The sequence below is a fragment of the Solea solea genome, chromosome 1 (genome assembly GCF_958295425.1).
Source record: "Solea solea chromosome 1, fSolSol10.1, whole genome shotgun sequence".
In the NCBI taxonomy this organism is placed as follows: domain Eukaryota; kingdom Metazoa; phylum Chordata; class Actinopteri; order Pleuronectiformes; family Soleidae; genus Solea; species Solea solea.
In genome coordinates, this window is record NC_081134.1 from 384,477 (window position 1) to 410,851 (window position 26,375).

The following is a 26,375-nucleotide window of genomic DNA, read 5'->3' on the forward strand; positions in this document are numbered from 1 at the left end:
CAATGGTGAATCATGAAGTGGCAATTGTTACAAAGCGTATTACAGTACGATATAAGAGATGACGCTGATGTAAATGTTCAGTGGGTGACATTCCACTGTCACAAAACCTGCTTGTGTTTCTGTCTATTTTGGATAAATCTGAATAACCTCTTCAATGGTCGCCATCTTTGTTAATGAATGCAATGGCACTCTGCACCGCCCTCTAGAGGAAGTATTGCATAACGTCCATACCAACACAAGAGATGCACAGAGGATGTAAAACAGATGGAAATGGACTATAATGAAGTCCATGGCTCTGAATGTTGTCTTGTGCCAGCTTCCTCCTCAATTTCCATCCTTCTGTCCTGAACAACAACGTCCTGCTGAGTTTGTCATATGTGAGTTTTCTAACATGAACTCCATCCACCGGCTAACTTTGGTGTCAAAGAGCTCCATGTTTTGCTATTGAGCAAAACCATATTGATTTAAACCTTGACCTTTTGAACTTCATTTAAATGTAATGTGTTCAGGAGTCTGAAGAATAGTTGTGCTTGCTATACTGTATATACGCTCTACATTGAGTCCATAGCTATAAATATACTGCTTGATCTCTTTTCCTTGCTGTTGTTTTTTCTGTGTAAATATGACCTTTATGGTGTGTATAATATATGCGTATAAAATGCACAGATATATTGAAACAAAAGGAGTGTAATAAGACTTGTGCCCACTGAGTGAACTTTAATCAGGAGGGAGGCGTTGACAGTATTTACTTTCCCTGCTGTTTTTATCCAGAAATGCAGATTGGTAAATGCCTCCGTCTTCTCCCTCTCTGCTCGCTGTGGGAGGAACGTGTGCCTCGCTGCAGTGTTTGATTATCAACTCCCTCTGGGGATGTATGTGTGTGTCTGTGTGTGTGTGTGTGTGTGTGTGTGACAGCGAGGCCACATGTAGCTTTAATGAGCCCCAGTGGTGGATCTCCAGTGGGCCTGACTATTGATCATTAGCCTGCTGTCCACACTTTAATTTCCAATAAGGAAGCACCAGTTACAATAAGAGAGAGAGAGTGTGTGTGTGTGTGTGTGTGTGTGTGTGTGTGTGCGTGTGTGTGCGTGTGGCTGGGTTTGATGTGAAACGTGAAGGTTTGATGTGTGTGTGATGTGTGTAGTGAGGCAGCAGGCTGCCTCCACTTATTAGGTTGTTTAAAATCAGAAAGGCAAAAGTTAGCAAGTTCAGTTGTGACACACTGAGCTCGTACAGAGGCCCAGTGCTGAACACAGTGGACATCACGTATGGCGGACCTGTCTCCTTCACCACAGCTTATACTCTCTGATATCAACCAATCAATATGCCTGTGGTTTGCTTTATTTTTATCCTAATTATGCAATATTAACACAACAACAACAACAACAACAACATCAGTTAGTCCTGGTAACAAAATGTTGTTTTGAACCAGAGTGAACCCTGTTTAAAAAAGGCAATTAACACCATTCCTATTGCCAGTGGTTCTTTTGCCTTATGGTGTTTTTTTTTCACACCTGCATGAAATGTGGTGTCATAAACATGCGAGAAATGAGTCAGAGGAAGAGAAGAAAACAACAAGTGGAGATCAGAGACAATGTCACAGTCAATGCTTCTTCTTTTACTTCAAACTCAACAGCGAGGGAACAATGTTACAGTGCGACCAATAAAAAGATGAAAAAGACAAAGATATGAAACACCATACAAACACTGCTACTTTTATTGTTAGCACTTCTGTTATTTGGTTCACAGTAAATCGTCGCACACATAGTACTGTTTAATTCTTAATGCTTCACTGTTGCTAACAATGGCTAACCCGAGACATGTTTCCGACTTGTCAACTGGAACACAGTGAACTCGCAGTTCCGACTTACGAGTTGTGATGTAAATGGGATTCCGTGATAATGAGCGCTGTCCCAAGCTCTAAACACAAAGGTAAAAGCATTAATGGCTAATGGCTATGCTAACAGCTGGAACATGAATACGTGTCCTATGGAGATAAATGATAATTGTGCTCATCCAGGTGTTGCTCTACCACCAATGCTCATCGGCAACAGCAGAGTCATGAGACCCTGGAGTGAATGAAAAAAAACTATTTAAAGTTATAAAATTATAATAGTATTATAGTATAAATGACCTTATATATAATTAATAACATCATGGTTTATGGTCTTAATCATTAGTTTCCACTCTATATACATCCTGGTGTCACACAGCAAAGCATACGGTGGTTGGTCATAAACAATGTGTGACTGACAGTAAGTACCATTTACTGTGTGTGTGTGTGGGTGGATATGCAGTGGACGAGCTCTTTGTCAGGCTCCGCCCCTTTCCTATTTCACTTTTTTCTGCTGCTGTGAAATATTTTGAGCAGGAGTTATGAAAACACATTGGTTGGATATGCACATAATAGACCAGCAGATATACATATCATGAGGAAATAAAGCTTATCAGATATATGAAGGTCACACACACACACACACACACACGCACACACACCTGATTTCCATGACAATTAAAGTGGTGCTGTTGGATGCAGGGATGCGTTTGCTCAGCAGGAGACTAATGTGAATGCCTGTATGCTCGGCCAGGTGTCTGTGTCCTCCCCCACTAACACTGACACACACTTTGGCTGGGGAGGAGGGGTAGCAATGTGTGTGTGTGTGTGTGTGTGCTTGTATGTGTTACCTCTATAACACCGCTCCTGCTGTAAACACTGACTGTCAGGACCAGTAGTCCCCGTAGAGACCAAAACCTGGTCCCTATGAGACAGAACATCATTTCTGAGGAACTGGTTACGTTTGGGGCGAAGATTTGAATTGTGGTTAAGGTTAACTAGGTTAGGGATAACTCTTAGTTTAGGCTGGTTCTATGACTGGAAGTCAGAAGATGAGCTGCACAAACCTGTGTGTGAAAAAGATAAAGAAAGCACAAATGATCTATGGTTCAAAATGGTTGAGCACTGTCTAACTAACACTCAGGCATTTCATTGTGATCTGCGATGTGACATGATGATGAAAATTAGAAACATTGTGTCCTTACACGACGCTGAAAAACTAGTTCATGTAGATTAGATTACAGTAACTCCTTATTATCAGGATGTTCCAACAAGTCTGTTAAAACTTCAGTTAATACAAAATGCTGCAGCACGAGTTCTGACAGGAACTAAAACGAGAGACCATATCAGTCCAGTGTTAGCTTCTCTACACCGGCTCCCCCCACAGTTTAGAATTCAATTTAAAATCCTCCTCCTCACGTCTTCATGTCGACAAATATCTGCTGTTTTACATCAGGTTTATTGAAGACATGCTTGATCATTAAAATACACCTGATGCAAACTCATCTGAAGTTTGCTAATACATAAGAACAACTTTCAGTCCCATCATTCCAATCCAACTGCCAAAGATCCCAGAGTTTGACGGACATAAGGACAACAAAGCTGCTGATAGACTTTTACACAGTGCTGTACTTTTACTTTCTTGTTTGCATCACTTTTCAAATGTTTCAGGAAAAAAAGAACTCAATAACATTCTGGGGACTATTTATAGTGTATTCTTAGTCTGAATTTAATCATTTTGAATTATCTCATGTTCTTAACATTTCCCTTTGTTAAATGTCACTACTCTCTGTCGTTATTAGCCTCTCCTCTGATATTATATGAAGTTCTTTAATCACAGTTCTGACAATAATTTGTCTATAATTTACAACTTCTCATTTTCACAAGAATTTGAAGAAGGGAAGGTCATGACAGTGAGTATTGGAGGATGGTGGTGGAACACGTTAACTGCAGATAGTTTGTGTTACTGCAGAAATAAAGCATTCAGCTTTAGACTGTGTGTTCATGACTAAAGTCCAGACTCTTCTCCCCAAAACTGTTCTCCAATTATTCAACATGCATTTTATGTGTCTATTTGTTCTGCACTTGGTTCAAATCAAGGTGACCATAATTCAAGTGGTCTATTCGCTGCTTTCAACTGAAATCAATCCATTATAATTCTTTACAAATGTGCCCTCGACCCCTCAGCCCATGGATAAAAGCATAACTCATACAACTAGACCACTTTTACACAAACAATACAATCTAAATATAAATGGCAAAACCCAAATGTGAAGTCATTACTCAAAAAGGTAGACACATGTTTTCATGTGAACACGAGCGGCTCACTGGTCCCCGTTTGAGCCTCTGAGCATGTGAATGTGATGCTTTTCTTGACCCTTGACATTTCCAGTCTGCTTCTCATACAATTCTCTGGGCAGTGAAGCATCATGCCATGGGCTGATTGATCGCTCCGTTCCACTCACGCTGCTATAATGTTGTTAAAGAGCCACAGTATAACCAATCAGGTGGTCATTTCCCATCCATCTGCTTCTATCCGAGGATTTGTCTTGTTAATGTTACAAGGCAGCTGCTTTAACCAGAAGAAATTCCCCAGACTATGAGATATGACACACACACACACACACACAGCACTCTATTCCAAACAATTGAATAAAACTTAAATTGTCATTGATTTTAAATGGTTTACAAATGTAGGTTTGTGACAGGCACAGTGGAATAGCATCACCACTGACAATGTGCTCACAGTGTTATCCTATAGGAAGGCTTTTCTTGCCAATATCAATACTTTCTTGAAATATAAATATTGAGTTTATCATACAAAGAGAAGGAGTTTACCATCATTGTGTTAGCACAGTGACAATGTGAAAGTGTTCAAGTGATAAATCAGGAGTATTTGTGGTATCAGTGTCAGTGCTTACTGTCCCCATAGTGCATATGTTTGGACTGTGGGAGAAAACCCACTCACACGGGGAGAACATGCAAACTTTACGGGTCTTCTTGCTGCAAAGGCAAGAGTTTGCATGTTCTCCCCGTAAAGCTAATGTACCAGGATTGAAACATTCATCATGTATATGTTCCCCGGTGCCAATAATAAAGATTTCTTGGACAGAGCCACTTTTGAATTAAGGGAAATGTGCATTGAACAGAGGCATCTGATGCTTTAAATGTTTAATTAGGGTTGAATCACAGTGACCACAAGGTTCCCGCCAAAATGTTTTTTGTTCTAAAGGCAAATCCCAAATAATTTAACAGCATTAAATTTTGATTTCATCATTTCAAAAACACCATTCACTCTGACAACAAACAAACTCCAGCGTGACTGGAGAGAGCAGTGTGGTAATGAACAGTTTAATGACACCCTCTGCATTTGTGATCCCACTTCATTTCTCCTATGCTCTATGCAAAGCAGGGGAGTCAGCACAAATGTGGCATTATCAACAAAAACAAACATGGCAGGTGCAGTCGCAGCAGGCCAGCGACTCTGTGCACTGAATTTAGTTTTCATTTCAGGCATAAAGTGTGGCAGCTGCTGCTAGTGTTGAGCAGCAGCACAGGAAGTGTCAATATATGGATGAGACACGTACCAGGTTTCTGAGAGGTCTACATTTATTTGTTCATTGTTATGAAGAAAAGATGTGGCACTTAATCTCAGATCCATCTATTATCTATACTGCTTATCCTTTGAGGGTCGCAGGGGGAAGCTGCAGACAATCCCACCTGAGAGGCGGGGTTTACACCGGACTGACATACAGAGATAAACTGTAATTACTATGTGCCCTTGACTTAAAGCTGCAGTTTTTTGTCTTTGTTGATGTTATTGTCCTGCCTCCAGGACAATAGTTATGGTCCAACCAGGGCTGCATGTTCCCCCCCGTGCGTGTGTGTGTGTTTTCTGCAGGTTCTCCGGTTTCCTCCAACAGCAACAGGTCTAAACACCTCTATACTGAGAATCACAGAGTCTCTGAGAGGCTTCATCAGCATTGTGTGAACTCATGTGACAATGGTTTGAATCTTTGAATCTTTGAATTTTGTCTATGTTGAAAAGTTGGTTGTGCCAAGTTTGAAAAGAATTCCTTTGAGACATTGTTGCAGCACAGCGTTCATAAGAACAGATGCATGGACAGACATGGAGACGTTGACACCTGCGGTCATGGATGTTTGTAGGTTGTGTAGCAGGATGATTTCTGTATTATGTAGAACCTGCCCTGACCACTCCTGGGCCCCACACCAGTCTCGACTGAGCAGCATGACTCAGACAAATAAAATAAAAAAATAACCCCCAACCCCTCCCTCCAAACACAGAAGATTTCAGAGGCTGAGTTCCTGTTTTGTTAAACCCCCCAACCCATATCAAGAACCTGTCAAAAAATTAGTTCCACCTCGATTCACTCACCCTCTTCCTTTTCCTCCTACCCTGCCTCCTTCCCCTGCTCTGTGTGATAGCCCATCGCTCATGGATAAACACTGCTAATGTGTGCCAGCAAGTAATGAAGAGCCAATCGAGCTCCAGCACAACGAGAAGAATTGTGTGTGTGTGTGTGCATGTGGGGACAAGAACCTTGACAGTTAATTATCTGGAGAATATGGCAATCAGAGCAGCAATGAGTGTTTTTGAGTGTCTTTCTGTTATTTGGTCCTTCGAGATGTGTCGTCGAATCCTTTCAGCAGACAATCAGCTGAAGCCTGAAGGCCTCTCTGCTCCTCTCTGCTCAGCTGTGTCCGTCACCCGATACATTCCTACTTTCTCTGATTATTCACTGAGATGGAAATTTCTCTCCAGCTGGCTGAAGTCATGCATTCACACAAAAAGCTGGATGTTGTTGCTTTTTTTCTTGCAGATTTTTACAAACTTGTATTCATATAGTGAACTTAAGATAACAACAACAAACCCACCTGTCTGCAATGTTACCGGATACACTGCAAAGAGAGGAGTGCACTCTGAAGTCATGGTTTGAGAAGGTAGCAGAGATTTAGCAAGTCAAATGGGGCCATGCAGGTAAAGTCAAATTTGAGTTATCTACTGAAACAGTTTTGGAACTGGGTTCATCCCATGCCTTGGCCAGACCATGTGGCTTTTTCAAAAGACCCTTCTTCTTCTTCTTCTTCTTCTTGCTTCTCCCTTCTTCTTCTTGCATGATCCCTTGTGCCCTCTTCCTTCACAACATCTATGATCCTTCTATGGTCTTCCTCCTTTCCTTCTACCCGGCAGCTCCATCTTCCTCATCCTTGGTCCAGCATAATCACTATCTCTTCTCTGCACGTGACCAAACCAGCTCAACCTTCAATCCCTTCCATTATTTCCAAACTGTTCATCCGAGTTGTGCCTCAAATATGCTCATTTGTAATCCTGTCCACTCTAAACAGGACAAGCTGCGACTGAGTTGCCTGAGGACTAGTACAGACAAATAAGGTTTTTTCCAAACTGCAACAAGTCATTAAGTTGTATGTGTGAAGGGAACAAGTTCCAGTCTTTATTACCACCAGATGGACAGGCTGGTAGGTAACCTTAAGTTGTGTCATCCAATTCGTTTGAAGAAAAGCATATGATTTTCTTCTGTGTGTGTATAACGCTTCAGACTTCATGTGACTCATGTGTGCTCACAACACCATGTTGACAGGAAAAGCTTCTGAAAAATTTCGGGATCGAGAAATATATGACAGAAGCTGACAGACTGAGTATATCTGGTCCTTACAAAACCTCCTGGTGCTTTACACAAGTATGGAAACATAACACCATCTGTAACGACATCAGTCTAGTATAAAGTACTTATACAGCAACTAAGTACAAGTATCTTTCCAGAAAATGACTTTGGTAGAAGTTAAAGTCACCTTTTACAATATTACTTGAGTAAAAGTCTTAAAGTAGCTGACATTTACTGTACTTAAGTATCAAAGTAATTTTCTGATATAAAATGTACTTATTAGTACAGAGTAGTTAGTATTAGAAGTAAAAGTAAAAGTATTTAAACGTTAAAATGAACCTTCCGTTATGAATGGTGAAAAACTCTCTCTCAACCTCCGTGTGTCTGCTTGTATTTTTGAAACTTTTGGAGTTTGTGGAACTTCTAGACAAACTGATAAATCTGTGGTTTATCTGCATGAGCTCGCTAGCTCACCGGTTGGCCGCTCAGCTAACCCGCAGACAGGAGACCAGAAACCCGGAGAGCAGAGCCTCGGTGTCGGACACAACGGTGCAACGAGCCGCTGGTGTGTTTTAAGTCCACTTGGAGCCGAAATCTGCGGCTAATAGCTGAGTGGCTAACAGCTGGTGCCGCTAAAAACAACTAGCGACAACAAACGGGCATTACGCCACCAACTCAACTTTTATTTTGTAGTAACGAGTAACAAAGATGGTTAAGAAAAATGTATCAGAGTAAAAGTAAAAGTTATCAGAAATATAAGTAACGAAGTACAGATATGGGAAAATTCTATTTGAGTACAGTAACAAAGTATTTGTACTTTGTTACATTACGACACTGAACGACATCTATAACCATCTGATAAGCTTTCCCTCATTCTATTCTGGAGCACGCTTTCACATCACAATAAAAGCATGTACAATAATGGAAACTTAGGTTACAATGATTGTGTCCCTAACTTTTTACATAAAAACTAGTCAAATCATGGTATGTATAATTCAAACCGGGTTTTCACTCAAATACTTTCAGTGACCATTTATGAAGAGGTAATCGAGGTAATGAGGTCGTTTCTGAGTTTAGTTTGAATATGAAGTATGAAGTTATTTGCTGAGGGTCTCCATAAAAAAACATCTAAGTAGAGCATACTGCGTGCTGATGATAATGTGGGAGACACTTTTTTCCCCTTTTTTAAAAACTGAAATACCTTTTTTTATCCTGAGCATTAACAGGGGCCCCAGATAAAAAGGGTTCACTGCACCAAAGACAAAGCTGTGAGTGCAGTAACTTGTGATTTCAGTAACTATATTTAGTTTCTGAGGTCTCTCATTTCCACCTCTGTTGCCATGGTAGCAGTTGTCACATGTACTAACTTGGTGCAACTTGTGGTGGGAGCCCTCCTATACCCTTTTAATGCAAACCTGGAGGTGGATGATCCCTTCACTCCCACAATTGCAGGTTTAATTGCTCCAGCTCCAGTAGCATGTTTAATCAGTCGTTCATGACCCATCTTGTCCACTGAGCCAGATTAGAAACCATTTGGTCTCACTCAGTCCTTCAAGTGGCTCAAAAGCCAAAGTAGAGTTCTGCTAGTAGCTACTCTTCATCGCATCACTGACTTTGTTTGGGGTTGCCGCTGGGTTGTTGTTGTTGAATAAAACATATTGTCAGACTCCACCCACTGGCTTCAGTTATCCTGAACCTGACTTTCACAGTGTGAAAGAACTGAGGATAACCATTTACTTTGATACTCACCTGAGCACTTATTATTCTCTGCTACTTCCTGTTGACGCAGAGTACAGCGCCAGACCACCGGGACCAACCTGCCACTGACACCTGCTGGTATAATTAAGTCTTTTGAGGTCAAGTCAAGTCTGAAGTGACTGTTTGGTCGACTTAAGTGCTTAACTGCTCTTTGTTGGTGAGATATAAAACAGATTGTAAAAAGAACAGTGTTGTGAGCAGTTGGTGTCTCTGTGACTGGTGGGGTGTAGTTAATTAGTGTTTTCACAATGACACCAATCATTTTGTATTTACGTGTTTATTTGTTGCTATGTTTGCTTTGTTTGAATATAGTGACGATGCCCATGAGCTTTGAAACCATTGGATCTTTTTCAACAGCTCCTCTTTATTTGTATTCACACAACCCCCGGTCTGGTTTTATATTTTTCTATTATGTTGATGTAGCAAATTTGATTTCCTCACAAGGATGGTCCAAGTGTCACCTTTCATCTTTTTTTATTCTGTGAAAGTCCTGCATTTAAACATATGCGTCTCATGTAGTGAGAGAAGGCATGGCTGATAATTGGGCTTTTCTGATTCAGTCAAAAAAGAACCTGCTGCTTGCCACAGGCCAGGCTGCCTTTCCCAAGGATCGCCTGTGGTCACAAGCCTTCATTTACTTTCTGGTTAAAAACTGTATTACGCACACACACACACACACACACACACACACTGGCTGAGGTTTGTGATGACTGTAAAAGTATTGGAATGTTCAAAATAGATGGAAACATAATGAAGAAAATAAAACACTTGTACACACCCTGACTCATTACAGACCTTCAAAACACTGATCATTAATTGTTTTCTGTTTATGCAGTGGTGAAAGGTTTCTGTCGTCTCCGTAGTAACCACATACCTCTAGCTGGCTCTTCTGACTTTTCTTCTTCTTTTCTTTTTTTAATGGATCTGTTTTATGAAGGTGTTGATACAATTGCACAGATTTAGAATTGTGTGTCTTTGTATAGCACTTTTCTTGTCAAGGCTCAAGGCTGGTGCACGGTGAAGTTTTGCCACTCACACTTTCATACAGCGCAACAATGTGCATCTTTCATACCCATTCACTCACTGCCAATACACATCATGTATGTAGACTGTAGAGAGTCGAACCCACAACCCTCCAACTGAAAGGCGACTCGCTCTACCAGCGAGTTGATGGCGACACTTTCGGCAAAGTCAATGCTGGCATTTTGTCAGTACTATGGCATCAGTGATTCAGATGTTACTGTATCAATATGAGAGATGCTGTGCACAAATGCTGTGATGGTAGTCTTGAGCATAGAGCCAAATGCACATACACAGTCTTCCAGTTGCAAACCAGTGCCATGTCAGTTCTTTAAAAACCAGACTTTTGATGTCGTCACCTGCAACCAGGCACCTACTGCACAATTTTAGCTGACACCGGTGTCCACTCACATGTGGCATGCTTTACCGACATCATGTTCTTTTGGAGAATCAGAATCAGAATAATTGGGTTTTAAATCAAGTAAGACATGCATTTTAGTTCTTTTTGCAAGTAGCATAGTTCCAGGCTTCACTTCTCTGAGAATATGAGAATTCTCTACGAGAATCACTTGATTCCTAAAGACTGAGTCAGAACCTCTTTTTTTGAGTCCCAAAACAATTTTCCTGAATATTCCCATAATTTACTAATTCACTCTCATGTTAATGTGCCATCTTTCGTCCATTGTTGTCCTTGTTAAAGCAACAACATAAATAGGAATTTATCTTCAAATAATGTCTCCAAGATAATTTACATCAACTTACAACAGGCTGAACGCACAAAAAAACATGAACTAACCCTTTAAGTGGTGATGAGTGATCCTGAGCCACCAAAAAGTCCAAAAGCTGAGGTTCATTTGAGGGAAGAGAGCGACAGAGGAGTGCCGAGGCAGGAAGGACCTAGAGCAGCTGGTCGAGGCCGGTCCTCAATATTCAGACAGTTTGTACACAAATAAACACAGAACAGAACTGTCTGCAGCTGTAAATACAGACGGTGGCACCATAACTCTCCTCCAACTGCATCGACAGGGGGAGGCAGGGAGGGAGGAGGGAGGGGGTGATTTGTGGGCTCTAGTGATAGAAAACTAATTTACGGTTTCTTCACCCCCTTTTTCCCCTTCACCTTTATTGCTGAACTCTCATTTGCATCTGTTTGTTTGTGGGTTTTATGTCCAAAGCATATGTTGAATAAGAATAGAACTTCAGATGGGAAGTGCTAACAAATGCTAACAATGCAGCAGCGATGCAATATTTGTTCACCTCTCTAGGACACTGGTGCCCCTCCTCTAAGTACACTCTCATCATGTTTCAAGATCTTCTGATTCAGTGTTGTAATGTGTCCACTCAGGACTGAGGCTGTTTGATTTGTGTATTTTGTCTCTGTCTGTCTATAATTCATGAAAAACCCTCTTTATCATTAAAGGCCTTTGCATATCAACAGGAAATAAAAACAGCAAATAACACCGTGGACATGTGAGTAATTCACGGGCGACAACAAAAAGTGCAACAGGAAAAAAAACTGAGGGATTTAACATTCCTTTTTTTTTTTTCAACACTTGTTTCAATCTTTTAACTTTATGCACATTGCATCAAGCAAAAATGTCTCTGACTTGAAGAAAATGATTGAGCATTTAAACCTATTTCACATTCCACCATATTTTAATAAAATAAAACAAGTGTTAACTTATATTTCTGCATATTCCAGCATAAGAAATAAAATTAGTTTTGTGTTTATACTCATTTGAATAGATGTAAATAAAATAACTAAAATCAAAGTCTCTCCTGACTGAATTTTCTGGAATAACTGGAACTATCACTGATGGAAAAGCAAAAAAACAACAACAGTGTATAATGGAAAAGGCCAATAATGCTGCTAATGATTCAGTCATGGGAAAGCTTGCACTGACGAGATGCAAGTTTGAAAAATATTGATAACATGCTACTCATTTGCATGAGGACATAAATGGGTGGAAGTGTGATTGTACGAGGTACTGACACATGGTCGATGCTGATTATTTGCCCCTCGCACCAACAACCAGATAGTGACATTGACACTCACTCTTTGTGAAAACATGGCTGTGACTTATGAAAATCTACACCTGTCTATGTCTATAATATCTTTAAAATGTGTTTGTCTCTTTATCTTGCTGTTAAAAAACAGCCTTCTTTGACAATTCTGGAAGATGCACGACGTCACTCTACTTCACCAAATTCCAGAGAAAGTCGCTGATTGTTTTGCTCACGCTGAGACAGGAGGCCTCGATCTACGGCTGCTCATCAGAAGGTTTGTGTCACTGAGGTAAAGATCAATGAACAATGAACAAAATACTAAATAACAACATTGAACGTGTTGACTGAGGCTGCAGTGATGTCAAATTGCTGATCTCTGATATTCTGAAGCATTTGTCACTTCAACTAAAGAACATCAGTGTGTCAGATAACAAGGCAGACTAAAAATCCACAGCCCCACATACGGTTTAGTTGTCGAGGCCTGCTGACTTACTGTCTACTCACACAGTACTCACTCTATCACAACTGCTGAGCTAAGGTCTGTAACATGCCAGCGAGCTATGACACACTATTGTAGTGTTTGTCAGTCCCCACAGGCTCTACAGCTTCTTTCTGTTTTCTCTCTGCAGCTCTGATGACTTTCCATTCACTTATTGCTTTTTACTGAAGTCCCTATGAGAGAAAACCTCTATAAAACAGAGACCTGGCCAAGACAACAAACAAACTAACACATATGCAACATGAAGTCCATAAATCTACCACAAACAAGCAATTTATTGTACTCAGGATTTCATTTTATTTCATCCAATAAAGACTTTTTAACCGAAGAGTGGGACAAAGCTTGCAGAACTAATGAGATTGTTCTCTAATGGGACATAGAGCTAACACAGTTCATTCACAATACACTCCTGTCTTAAAACTGCCTGCAAAAAAATAATACCAATAATAATTTGTGGAGCAGTCTATTCTCTGACCAATGGAGTTAAATAAGAGCCAATGTACTGGAAAAGAGTGGCAGTAAAAACAATGACTGTCACATTCACCCTGAAATGTCTCTGTTTCAAATCAGGATTTGATCCATTTAGTATAGAGGATCATGATGAAGTAATGATTAAAATAATATTTACACATTTTGTGGAATTTTTGATTTGATTTCATGCCCTCAGGTGTAGAGCAGGCCCTTTGTGCCGTTCTACAGGAATGAGTGCCATGTTTGAGTGTTTTATGGAGTTTTCCTTCCTTTGCTGTTCTATTTTTCTGGCGTTTAAGTTTTGACAAAGAAAGCTCTATCGTAAGTCCACCACACTTGATATCTAATAAATCATACAAAGTCAGAGTAAACACAATGGCTTTCTCTTTTTCAAATCTTTAGGCAGAAAGTTCATACATGAAGTATCTGTGGTTTGCAGAAACATGTGCCCATCCACGGCAAAACCAGCAACAAGTGGGCTGAGGGGCATTTTCAGTTATTTATTAAGCTTTCCATCAATGTCTAACACATGGAAATCTGAATATCTTTGAAGAAGTGGACATTTGAATGTAGGCACTCCTCAAACTGCTTAAGGGACAATTTTAGCCTCAAAGATTTACACCTTCTGGGAGCCAAGAGACAGAATCATCACATTTACATAGTCCAACCCCCTCCTGGTGTAGCTGTCAGTGAAAGCACACCTCTCTGTATGTGCGACTTCTTATCACAGGAACTGGAGCACAGATACTATTCTGTGAGCTACACTGCTACACACAACAATACATTTACAACACATAACATAACTGGACATAAAAACCTTAACATTGGAAATGAAAGGGGAAAATATATAGGAAGGAGGGTGTGGCTTATTCTGTTATCATTTCTTGTCCTTACACTAGTGTCGTCATATTTCCATCCTCTGTTTGTGTTGTTGTTGTTGTTGTTGTTTCTTTTCTTTTTGAAATAACACTTTGCAGTTGCAGTAAATACAGTTTCATCAAATCATTAGCATCACAGTCAAAGCTGTGTCATTCACACATTATTCAAACACATCAGCAGAGCCACCGCTTCCTATACCTCTGACCAATTATTAGGCCCCCAAAAGCTTAGCACCGGCCCTGGTTTGTTCTTCATATTAATAGCAGACGTCACATGCTCCCGTTACAGTTTCTAATATGATCACCTGATCAAACACAAGTTTCCATTTTAAAACAATACTGAGCTAAAGCTAATAACAATGTAGCCACTAATGTTGTGAAAGCACAGTGGATTATTAAAAGACAAAAACATGTTTATGAACACGTGAATGAAAACTCACCCCATAAGAAGATAGAAGGTGAATAAGAGGTTCGTGCTTTCTTCTTCTTTTCTTTTTCATCGCTGACGTCATGTCGTCATCTCACAACGGGTGTTTCTCTTCACCTCAGCGTGTCCAGTTATTCCCATGTCCTGTCACTCTCGTTCGGGATTAAATAATCCATCCGTTTGTCAATAAACTCCGGAGAAAGTGCGCTAGCTTAAATGCTAACGCGTTAGCATAAAGTCCGCGAGCACATCAGCAGTGAGAGCGGGGCCCGCGAGACCGGAAGTCTCTGCCTTCGTTCAGAAGTACAGACAAACATTTAGTTCTTCTGTCAAATGTTTGTCCTCGTTCATCTTCATTCAACAGTGACGACAACACGCACGCGCACGCACACGCACGCACACACTGTCACAGTGAGCAGCAGCAGCAGCAGCAGAATATTAAGTAGCCATGTGTTTCCTCTGTGAGGAGCAGCTGATTGGCCGAGAAAGAACAACAGCAGTGGAATGTGACGTCACCATTGACAGCACCAAACAACCCTAACTCCACAGGCTTCCTGTGTTGACTGAATGGCACCAGTGTCAAAACCTGAGTACTCTAAGATGTACGATGGTGAGGGTGTATAGAATGAGCCGACACAACTGGTTTCCCAGGAAAACAGGGCCCCTAGAAAACAGGAGAAGTGGGGCGACCCTCAAATGTGGGGTTTGAGATAAGGATGTTAGAGAAACCCTTAAAAGTAGGTACCTGCTCCTAAGCAGGCAGAATTGTTCGGAGATTCGGCAAAAACATTCTCCAGAGCTGCTGCAGAGCTCGGCCTGATGTTTGACTTAACCAAATAAAATCCCTTTTGTTTGGTTTTGTTTGTTTGGTTCTTTGTACACCATCAACTCCTCACCTATCATTCGTAAGAAGAAGGAAGCCTGATCAAAAACCACAGAAGGTAAAGTGTATTATAGCTTATGTGTTTCAAACAACTGGAGTTCAGAACACATGAGCAATCATTTTAAGCTAATAAAAAAAAACAATAAAACTGGAATTACTGACTCGAGGCCTGTGCACTGTACAAAGACAAAAGAAAGTTGTGTATTTTTGATGTTTTGTGATAATCCGTGAATGTCTTATTGAAATATGATCACAAACACATTTCACTGTCAGTTTGAGTCAAATGAGGTGAAAATCTCTCCCGTTATTTGTGACTTACATTATCCACACAGGACTGATCTGAGCAGGCAGACAAACGGACAAATAGATTCACAACATGACACCGACACAGAGGCATAACGATGTCGCTCGGCTTGTAAATAGCACTTTGTGTTTGAAGTAGAAATCTGTCGTCACACAGATCTACTGTGGATCATCGTAAGCTTTTCATCGTGATGAAACAAGCTCTGATAGACTCCATCCACAGCTCGTGTCCCTCTTGCCCCGTGTCTGCCCTCTGCAGCGCTGCACCTGATAACTGCCTCCCTCGTTCTGTTGACCTCTAGAACCATAAGCAGCATCACAATCCCGGGAAGACGCCGCAGTTATGCAAAGATCTGTGAATGAGGGCCAGAGGTCACCCATGAACAACCCGCTCTGGAGCCTCTCTGCCTGGACTCCGAGGCTGACGCTTGTTAGCGTGGAAGTGGAGCTCCTTAGTTTTCCAGGACGGACTTCTGTTCCTCATTAACGCTCCAGTGTCGCACTGACGCTGAAGCACAGACCAACAACTGCACGTGTCTTTAATGATTCACTGGCAACAACTGTTCTCATTTAGGGTCCATGTGAGAACACATGGCATCATATTCCTTAATAATGTAATGTAATGCTGATTGTTTGTATATACATTTATTTCTATTAATAGAATAAGTAAACTGATTTTAGCCTCTTTAAACATAAATATGTATGTTATAGACAGCCAGAGAGAGTTGATCCTCAAAAGGATTGATAACTAAGAAAACAATGGACGTATGATATTTTTCATGTTCCATGATAGAGTTCTTATAGGAGCAATTATCATTTGAATGAAATTATCATTTGAATTAAACTTTGTTTGTTCTTACAATATGTCGCCTCATGTCTGAAACCATCCCCTGTAGAAAATCCCACATCCCACAAATCATAATGCCATATGGAATATTTTGACATCACGAGGATTTCTTTCAGTCGGAATGTCTTTTGTTTCGAGAGCAGAAAACACAAACACCACCATGTGAAGGGAAAGTTTGAGGTTTTAACTCTGCAGCATGAAACAATCTTCTGTCACTAAACTTCCAGCTTCCCAGGTTTGCAGCAAACTGAGCGCCTGTATATTCTGTATATGGTGAAGTGACTGAAATTAGAGATACACCTCCACATCACATGGCCACTTTCATTCAACAACTATTCATTTAAAATAACTCACAACTAACTTCTTTGTGATTTTGTAACAGAACAAAAAAAAAAAAATTGTTTAAAGGTTCAATGTATGAAATTACTCAGCTGCAAAATGGAACTTCACCCACAGGTCGGGTAATCACAGAGGACGAAAAGGACTTCAAAATAAGAGATGATAATCTAACGATGTGTATCATTAATGTTTAACTTGAGTATAAAATAATGTCTGGTTAGCACATAAGAAACACATTCTTTGAAAATGTTCTGCCTCATATTTGACTCCTAAAGGAGATGCTAAGTGGTCAACTTTGCTTTGGAACCATGTTTTATAAAACAGTGATTCCCAAAGACTGGGTCGGGACCCACATATAGGCCTTGGGAGATTTTTTGGGTCCCCAAAAAACTCACCCCATATTATATGTCATTTAACACAGAATTCATTTGTTATTCATTAAGCAAACATCCCTCGGAACTGATTCCTTCACTAAGTAAGTAAGTTGGAGCATTTACTAAAAATGAACTTAAGACTTATTCAGGGCGACACATGAGGTGAAAACTGTGAACAAATAAACAAAACAAAACAAAACCACTGTCACATTTCTTCATTGCAATTAAGCAAACTCATTTATGAATAATGATTAAACTTGCTTAAATTAGCTGTTGACATGACTGCATAAATGGGCATACATTCGTAAATTAACTTATTAACAGTGTTTTAAACAAATAGTTATTTATAAATCAATTTGAATTTTTTTTAACTGTTTTAATGTTGTCACCTCAACTTCTCAAAGCATCTGTTATAGAAAACATTTGCTAATTAAAAATGCACAGCACCCCCTAATGGCCACAATCAGTATTACAAAAACAAACAATTGTTTTTCCTTCTTAAAAAAAGTGGCGAGCCAATCAAAGTGATTTCCCCTGAAATATTTGTAAAATGATCCTAAAAATGTTGTTGCAGTTGTGGAATGAAATAAAAAACGTGAATCTTATTTGATCAAATTAACTAATAAAATGAAACAAACTACGATAAAGTCTATTATATTTTAGGAAAATGTAAGTGATACTTATTGTCAAGCTGTTACCAGAAACCTGATTTGTTCTGCACGTGTGCAGATGTGTGACTGCTTCCTGTTACCGCTAATAACAATGGATTTTAAACTATTTTTATTGTTAAAACTTATGGCAAATGTAGTAAGAAGCCACAGTCAGTGGCTCAAATGTTGAAAGCCATCTTGAAAGGAAGTGGTGAATTTATGAAAGACTCGTGTTTATGAAGAAAATAAAGGGCAGACGGCTGTTTCATGCAAGGATCCTCCACGTCTCTTTTGTTTTCAGCTGCACAGTCATGGTGAAAATAAGCACACGGTTACACAACTAGAACTAAAGACAACACAAAAATGTGTATTTTATTTCATAAGATATACAACTGAAACGAAATATATTATAAAAACATCTATTTGATAAGAATAACATGTTTTTTTATTTCTTACATGTAAATTAAAAATGTGCAGAAGTCACACTTCACTTCAGAACAAATGGGTGATGACAGATAAAAACAGGAAGTGACGTCATGATTCAAAACCATCAAAAATACATACATTATAGAAATATAATTTATGGAAATGCAGCACAACATTTGGTAATATTAATGTGCTAATTACCAAAAAGTGCAATAACTACTTTGATTTATGTTGTGATTTGGGTCACGATATTTTCTTAATCTTAAAAAAACAATAATAATAATATATATATATATAATAACCTGTTAATGTGAATGGATGAAATGAGTTTGACACACATCTGTATCTGAGACAGGGTTAGGTTTTCTGTAGGTTTTCTCTAATTAAGACGAGGTGTCCAGAGGAAACCCAGCTGTCAAGCCTCTTCCCCCTGCCATTGTAAATGGCTTCATAGGATTAATTGGCTGGTAATAGTTTATTGATTTCTGCTTTTCTGTCTGTGTCTGTGTGTTCCAGTCGTGTCGTACATGTCGCAGCACAGACGGCCTTGTGGCGTTTCAAACCCTATTCACTGCCTTTTGTGGAGCCGGCTGCTGCTTTGAAAAGACGAGACCTTCCTGGAGGAGAAAAGCTGCCCACAGCCTCATCGCACCTTTCTCTCTCTTTGAGTCGCTGTGTCTGTGCTGTTGCTGCATTTCTTTGTCCAATCAGATTGTTTTGGACATTTATGTTGGAATGCTGAACTGAACTGAACTGAAAGCCTCTTAATGTTATTTTTAGAAAAGGAATTTCCAAGTTTCAGGATCAATGAAGTCCGTCCATCTGCTCTTATCTGAGCCTGTGATCTCTGTTTGTGCAGAAAGTTTTGTTTTCCTGTTTAATGGTCGATGTCAGTGCTACAGCTATTTATGAATACAACGACTAATAATTATCACCGCTCACTGATTCCATTTTCTGGACACTGCGGTCCATCTCCTGTCGTTTTACACACAATGACCGGTGCAGTTAATCTGCCTTTGTCTGCCCGTCACAGATTTGGTTTCCTCTTTTGCTGTTTTACGTCAAAAAAAAAGAGAGAAAAAAAAAGGACGGTGTGGCTGAACAATGAGCTCTAACAGCAGCAGCAGCAGGTGACACACCTACTAGATACCACCAGGGGGCACTGCACCACCATGAAACAAAGCCAGAACCACAGCTTCAACTAACTCCTTTGTCTCTCTCTCTCTCTCTCTCTCTCTCTCTCTCTCTCTCTCTCTCTCTCTCTCTTTCACTGCTCACACACACACACACACACATATAAATATGTGTGTGTGTGTGTGTGTACTAAGAAACCATCTCCATCCAAGATAAACCCTGTGTGATAATTTCACCCTCCACTCTCCCTCCGGTGTGACACAATCACAGTGGAATTCTTGGGAGATTTGAATTTCCTTTGACTCTGGACATTGACGCATGTCAGAGGCGGGAGCAGAAATAAAGATGTTTTAAATGATGTTCATGTCGTATGAACGGAGCAAACAGACTCACAAACAGTTCATCACACAACAAATGAATGTGTTGATTTTTCCCAGACTGAAACATTTGCTGCCTGTGATTTGAGAGCAGCTAATGTAAAGAGGAAAGAGGGAAACATGAAAGCTTGTTTGATGCTTGTGTGCATTCCATGTCCCTCGCTGCTTTGAAAAAGAATGGAACAATATCAGTCCTGCTTTTCTTCTCTCTCTCTGTGTGTGTGTGTGTGTGAGAGAGAGACAGAGCTGTGGACACCTACAGGGAATCTAATACCATCTGACCATTATCTTGCAGTCAAAAACCTTGTCTCTCTTTCTCGCTGCTAAAATAATTTCAAGCCTCGCTAATTGAAAATGTCAGCTTGAAAAGTCAAGGCCTGTTGTGGCGAGTTAAGAGACCAGTTGGCATTAAGGAGACCTTAAATCAGCCCCCGAGGAAATTGCTTTATTTTTTCCCTCTTTCTCTCATTCCTCTGTTTTTTTTTTCCTTTTTCTTTTTGCATTTTATTTTAATTGTGTTCCCTGCAGCAGCGTCCATGTTTCCTCTCACTCTGAGCTTCACACTGATGGACTGGCTTCACTTGATGATTCTATCTCAATTAAATTAATACAATAATACTAAAATAATAGTAATGATGATGATGATGATGATGATGAACATGTGACTAGTCATGGATATTTTCTCTTAGAAAATGATGCTGCTGTGTTTTTTTATGGATTTAATCCTAAATCAATGATTGTGATGATGAATTACCTCAGATTCTTCATTTTTTTCCATTTTTACCTTCATTTCATTCTTTCCAGTCTCTCCCTGGTTTTGGCTGATTTCAGTGACCATTAATAATCTTAATCCCACTTTCCACTTTTCCGAGACATGGAATAGGGGACATCTGTATGACTCATGACACCTTATTACCTTTCCTTGTCTCCTTTCTGCCTCAACAAAGACGAAATAAAATGATTCAAACTGTTGTACATGTACACACACACACACACACACACACACACACACACACATACACACACACACACACACACACAGAGCTGATTTATGTTTGTGTGTGTGCAGAAGCTTTTGTCAACCATTAGAGATGATCACAGTCAGTGTGTGTGTGTGTGTGTGTGTGTGTGTGTGTGTGTGTGTGTGTGTGAAGATCAAATCTAATTATCTTCTGTTTTTTCTAATATCAGAAATACAGTCCATTATAAAGACTGGTGGCTTTTCATTGCTTCTCTTTTTCTTTACATCTTTCTCTCTATTTTCTGCTCTCTCTCTCCCTCTCTCTCTCTCTCCCTCCCTCACTCTCATCCCTCCGTGTATCCTGCCTCACCCCACCTTTTCGCTTACCATCTTTTCTCCTCCTCCTCCTTCGTCCATCCTCCCACCCCCATCCATCTCTACCTCCGTATCCCTCTCTCCTCTCTATCACTCTCTCGCAGATGCCACATCACACCACATGCTCTCCCTCTCCCTCTTCCTCTCTCTCTGGTCTATCAGCTGCTCCCTCCTTCGCCCAGCCCCGGCTCGTCACCGGCTGTCAGTTTATTTGCGGCGGCGGAGCAACAACTGGCTCCTTTCTGCACTGGAGGAGCACAGAGGGGAAGGAGAGAGTGAAAGAAGGGGGGAAAAGTGGAGGAGGAGGACGAGGAGAGAGGAGGAGAAGAGAGGGAAACAAGGAGGAGATCTTTTGTTAAGCATCCCTCCCCTCAGCCCTCTCTGGCAGCATCATCAGCATCAGCACCACTGCTGCCTCCTCCTCCACCACCATCACTGCTGCTGCTGCTGCTGCTCCCGCTGCTGGATCCTCCGTCTCCTGCCAGGATCTGCCTCCTCTTTCTCCTCAGGGAGCTCTTCCTGGAACTGGGAGGAGGAGGGGAGATCACCACCTCCCAGCTTGCTAAGCTCGCCGCGGACCCTCGACAAGGCATCAGGAGAAGAGGAGGAAAGAAGGAGGGGAGGGGAGGGAATTTTAGAAGAGGTGCACAGGGAGAGCGGAGGAAAAGGCAACACCCTGGGTTACAGGAGAGCCGTCCTGAGGAGAAGAAGAAAAGAGGGTAAGACCTGTTGTTGCACTTTATTTTCTCTTCTCCCATTTATTTCACATTTCTCTCTCTTCTTTTTTTTAATCACATTAACGCTTTTGTTTTGCCGCAAGTGTCTTTCATCCCCAATCTGTCATGTGATCATCACTATGACCATTAAACTTAAATCACAGGGAGGAAGAGGCGGGTGTTTGAGAAAGAATAAAAAAAACAAAGACATTTATTTCATTTGTACAAAAGAAAGAAAGAAAGAAAGAAAGAAAGAAAGAAAGAAAGGCAGAAAAAGGGTAGAAAATGACACCTGAGAGGATGTTGCACTCCCATCCCATCATCATCATCTTCCTCTTTCCCCGACAACCTGTGGTACTTTGTTTGCTCGGAGCTGAATTTCTAAGTGTGTGTGTGTGTGTGTGTGTGTGTGTTGAAGTTAGGATGAAAGAAAAAGGAAAGAAAATGTTGTTGGTGTTTGATTTGAGCTTTAGCTCCTGCTCTCACAGTAATCTGATGAGTCTCTGGGGTGATTCCACTGAACAATCAATGATAACCAGAGCGAGCTGACCTGAGTCTGTGTGTGTGTGTGTGTTTTGCTGCAGGTGGTAAATCCCAGTTCTCTGTGGCTCAGGGCTGCTTGTATGGGTGGGGGTCTTCCTGCTTTTGGCAGAGTGTGTGTGTGTGTCGATGTGGAGGGGACGTACAGGAGGAGGAAGCTGGAGAGAAAAAAAAATACAAGTTCTAATCTGCTTCTCTATTCTCTTCCTGCTCCATTCTTCATCTGCCTCTCCCTCGATTCCACCACCCCTCCTCCTCCTCCTCCTCCTCCTCCTCTCATTTTCCTTTCTTTTCCTTCTGTGCCCACACCTCCACCCTGCTGTCGATTCCATCCGTCAGTTTGTCCGTCTGCAGAGACAGACTTGTTTTCCAGATGAACGAGAGTCTGTGTTTTTCCCACTTATTTGTTTGCAGATTTAATCACTTTAGTGTTTTTAGTTTCCCGTGCCTGCAAGAAAAAGAAAAGACCCAAATATCGCTCACGTTTGATGAACGTGTGCAATAAAATTGTAATTTGGCCCTCGGCATTGAGGATACACACACACACACACACACACACACACATTAGCAAGATCCCTGTTCCTTTAACCAAACCATCTGCAGAGTAAATATTGATTAGAGGCGATAAATCAATGGAATGATTTCAGATGGGTTTAACTGGAGCATACTCTTTGTATTCAGCTGGCTAGTTCAATTAGAATAGAACGGAATAAATTTGCTTGAATTTATTTTTTCATACATAATTCATGGACCTGCTACAGCGTTTAAAAAGCTTGTCGCTTTAATTTGAAAATAAATAAGAAGGGGAGGAGTCGTCGTCGTTATGATCGTAAATGAACATTTAAGGGAATCTGCTCACAAAGTCCTTTTTATAAAAAAATCAACGGTGTGTGTGTGTGTGTGTGTGTGTGTGTTGGGGCGGGGGGGGGGGGGGGGGGGTTTGCGGGGGTGCGGCTCCAAAGTCCAGCGCTATTTTTAAATAATCAAACAAATGAGTTCCCCACATGCATGCACACCGCTGACACCCCCCTCCTGTGGTATAATCCATGTGTTGATTTCTCCACATGTGTTGCTGCATGGGGCAAAGATCACGGGTATGGGGGGGGTGGTAATGGACTGTACAGGGGAGGGGGGGGGGGGGGGCAGCCCCCGGGCCTGACCTTTCTAACCCTGCGTCTCCCCTGTTATGTGTGTGCGCTCCACCCCTCATTCCATCCCCCGCCCCCAACCCCAACCCCACCCCCACCCCCCAAATCCCATTCAAACTCATCCAGGGCTGAGCAGGAAAGCTGGCCGTCCATGATTTGGACCAAGTCTTCAGGAGACAGACCAGGTCCTGGCCTAGGTAAGGCACTCACTGTGTGTGTGTGTGTGTGTGTGTGTGTGTGTTTAAAGAGCAAAGAAAGAATAACCTGAGCTTTTACACAATGCTCTTTTCTTGTTTTCCTTTTTTCTTTTCTGTTTTTCTCTCCACTCCACACATGCTGCAGTGATGGATGCCACTGTCACACTGTCTCTGTCTGTGTCTGTGTCTGTTTGCCACTGGAGCCTGAAGGGAGGCTGCTCGTGGTCCTGATGCTGGTGGTGATGTTGGTGATGGTGATGGTGGTGGTGATGATGATGATGATGATGATGATGATGATGATGGTGCAATGGCAGCGGCGCTGCACACGTGGTTTCTGGCTTAGCTTCCCATGTTTTCTGAAAGACTCTCTTCGGTGACGGGTATTCTTGGGTGGATAATACGGATCACGTTGTTATTGCTTAAGAATACGCGTAGTCGAGGAGAGTCCGCACTTCGCCCCGACCCCCGACTCCCCTCTCCGACACCCACCCACCCACGTACCTCACCCCAACCGAACCCACCCACCCAACCGACCAGGGAGGACTGTCAGGTTGGATGAAGCCACACCTCCACCTCCCACCCTTCCAAAAGAGACTTGTTTGATCTGTTTTTTTGCGATATGCATATTTTGTTTGTTGAGCCATAGTTTGATGTTGAGAGTCTGTCCCACTGTGCGTCTGTCAGTCTGTGTCTGTCTCTGTGGTGTTGGACAGCAAAGTGTGTCCTCTGTTGCTGTGTGTGTGTGTGTGTTGCTTTGAGGTGTCTCAGTGTCTCGTCTGACAGCAGTTTCTTCTTCTTCTTCTTCTTCTTCTTATTATGTCACGATATCTGTATGAGCAGTGTGTTCACGTAATGTAAGGCTAGCATGGCAGCGTGCACATGATCACCAACATGACGAGGGTCATTAGACTTAAACCCTCAACCAGACGTGGACTGAACATGTGTCACTTTAGTTTCTGTGTCTTATTAGAAACACAAGCCAAGATCAGAAAATCAGAATAATAAGAATGATAGAATAATAAAAGCTGCATTGAATGAGCACTCAGAGTACGAGACAGATCTGTTTTTCCAGTCAAATGTAGAAACATTTCATTTCCTGTTGCCAGTGAATGAATATTCCCTGAATATTGACACACATGTGACCTCAGACTGCAGCTCGTATCAAACACGTGCTGATATTTAAAATCACTTTTCATTTGGTGCAAATGTGTCCTGATAATTCCTCTTATTTCAAATACAAAATAATAACCAGACTTGAATCATGTTTACTTTATATTTTAATAAGTCTATTTAAAAATAAATATATGAACAGACTTCTGCTCTTCATCCATATGTGAACCATGAAGTGCTCTTATGAAAGTGGGGCCCCAGCACACACACACACACACACACACACACACACACACACACACACACACACACACACAGAAATAACATCATTTTAAATAAACACAGTATTAACAGTTTGATAGTTTTATGTCATTTTTTTATCCCCTTGATACTTTAAACAATCAACTGATGAATGAATGTAAATCTCATCTTTTACTTTTACATAAAAAATGAATTATTTATTAATTCAATGGAGTGTAGTTATTTATAGAAATTAAACATTTGTTCATAAATAAATGCATAAATGACAAATAAATGAGCAGATTTTTATATTAAATCTATGTGTTTATGTTCTCAATAATAAACATTAAATCAAATCAAAAATGCTCTTTTGGAAATATGTGTTTTATCTCTTTGAAAGATAAATGTTGTTATCTTTAAAACATAAAGTGTTTAATCCTCGTGAACCATAAAGTGCCACTTACCCTTCAGGGTAAAAACAAAGTTCAGTGAAAGGCTCTCTGGGTCCTGGACATGTGCCTGGTCAGCTGTACGCTGGCGTGATCCTAAGAGTCGACAGTAAAGTGATTTAAAGTGACGCTCACTGATGTTTGGATGACACTAATAAGAGACTCCAGGGTAACTCTGATCATTTGGGCAGTAACACGTGTGCTAACAATGCTAACTGCTTTGAGACACATGTGTCAGGTGGTGATTTAGTAACGTGCAAAAATCCCGACTTCATGCAGAGGAAATAAATGCAGCATCTGCTTAAACTGCTGTTATTAGTGTAGTTGTAGCTGTAGATCGTCAAGTATGTGATATACATTATTTTATACAAACAAATAGATACTTGATAATGAATCCATGTTGACTGGCTGCTTTATATGATCATCTTTACTTCAAATGAAACAGTTTTAGCAGAAAATAATATATAATAATTAAACAGCACCAACAACTCAGTGTGTAGAGCAGCGTGAAATCCAAAGACTCAAACAAGACTTTTTCTTTGTTGTCCAATAATTCAGTCTTTATTCTGTGTCCATGTGTGAAGCAAACACTGAGTGTAGCTCTGAGTCGTCCATGATGAGCCCACAGTATTGTGCTGTGTTTAGAGGGTGGAACCTCCTCTTATTCAAGTCCATGTCGGGCTTTTATTACGAGGCCAAGCCGAGCCGCTCACCTTCTCCCCCGGCGTCCCTTTTTTATGCTAATGGTCGCTGGAATGACATTTATC

The 26,375-nt window shown here is 40.9% G+C and overlaps 1 protein-coding gene and 1 long non-coding RNA gene across 3 annotated transcripts in view; one reads left to right on the plus strand and one right to left on the minus strand.

Annotated features, from left to right (window-relative positions):
- LOC131449122 (uncharacterized) overlaps nucleotides 1–14,902 on the minus strand; it is a 31,209-nt gene extending 16,307 nt beyond the window's left edge. Inside the window, exon 1 of the long non-coding RNA XR_009234254.1 lies at nucleotides 14,553–14,902. This is a non-coding gene — a long non-coding RNA (uncharacterized LOC131449122). The remainder of the gene's footprint in view (nucleotides 1–14,552) is intronic.
- Nucleotides 14,903–21,193: 6,291 nt separating this feature from the next.
- On the plus strand, nucleotides 21,194–25,110 carry LOC131462513 (uncharacterized). 2 transcript variants are annotated; one of them, XR_009240891.1, is made up of 3 exons: nucleotides 21,194–21,927; nucleotides 23,739–23,809; nucleotides 23,955–25,110. XR_009240891.1 is itself a non-coding variant. In XM_058633799.1 (2 exons), exons 1-2 carry the CDS (start codon nucleotides 21,330–21,332, stop codon nucleotides 22,839–22,841), a joined length of 636 nt encoding a protein of 211 aa, XP_058489782.1. In that variant the 5' UTR covers nucleotides 21,194–21,329; the 3' UTR covers nucleotides 22,842–23,369. The 2 variants fall into 2 exon arrangements, 1 of the variants encoding a protein (XP_058489782.1); XM_058633799.1 differs by lacking the exons at nucleotides 23,739–23,809; nucleotides 23,955–25,110 and adding an exon at nucleotides 22,804–23,369.
- The last annotated feature ends 1,265 nt before the right edge of the window (nucleotides 25,111–26,375 follow it).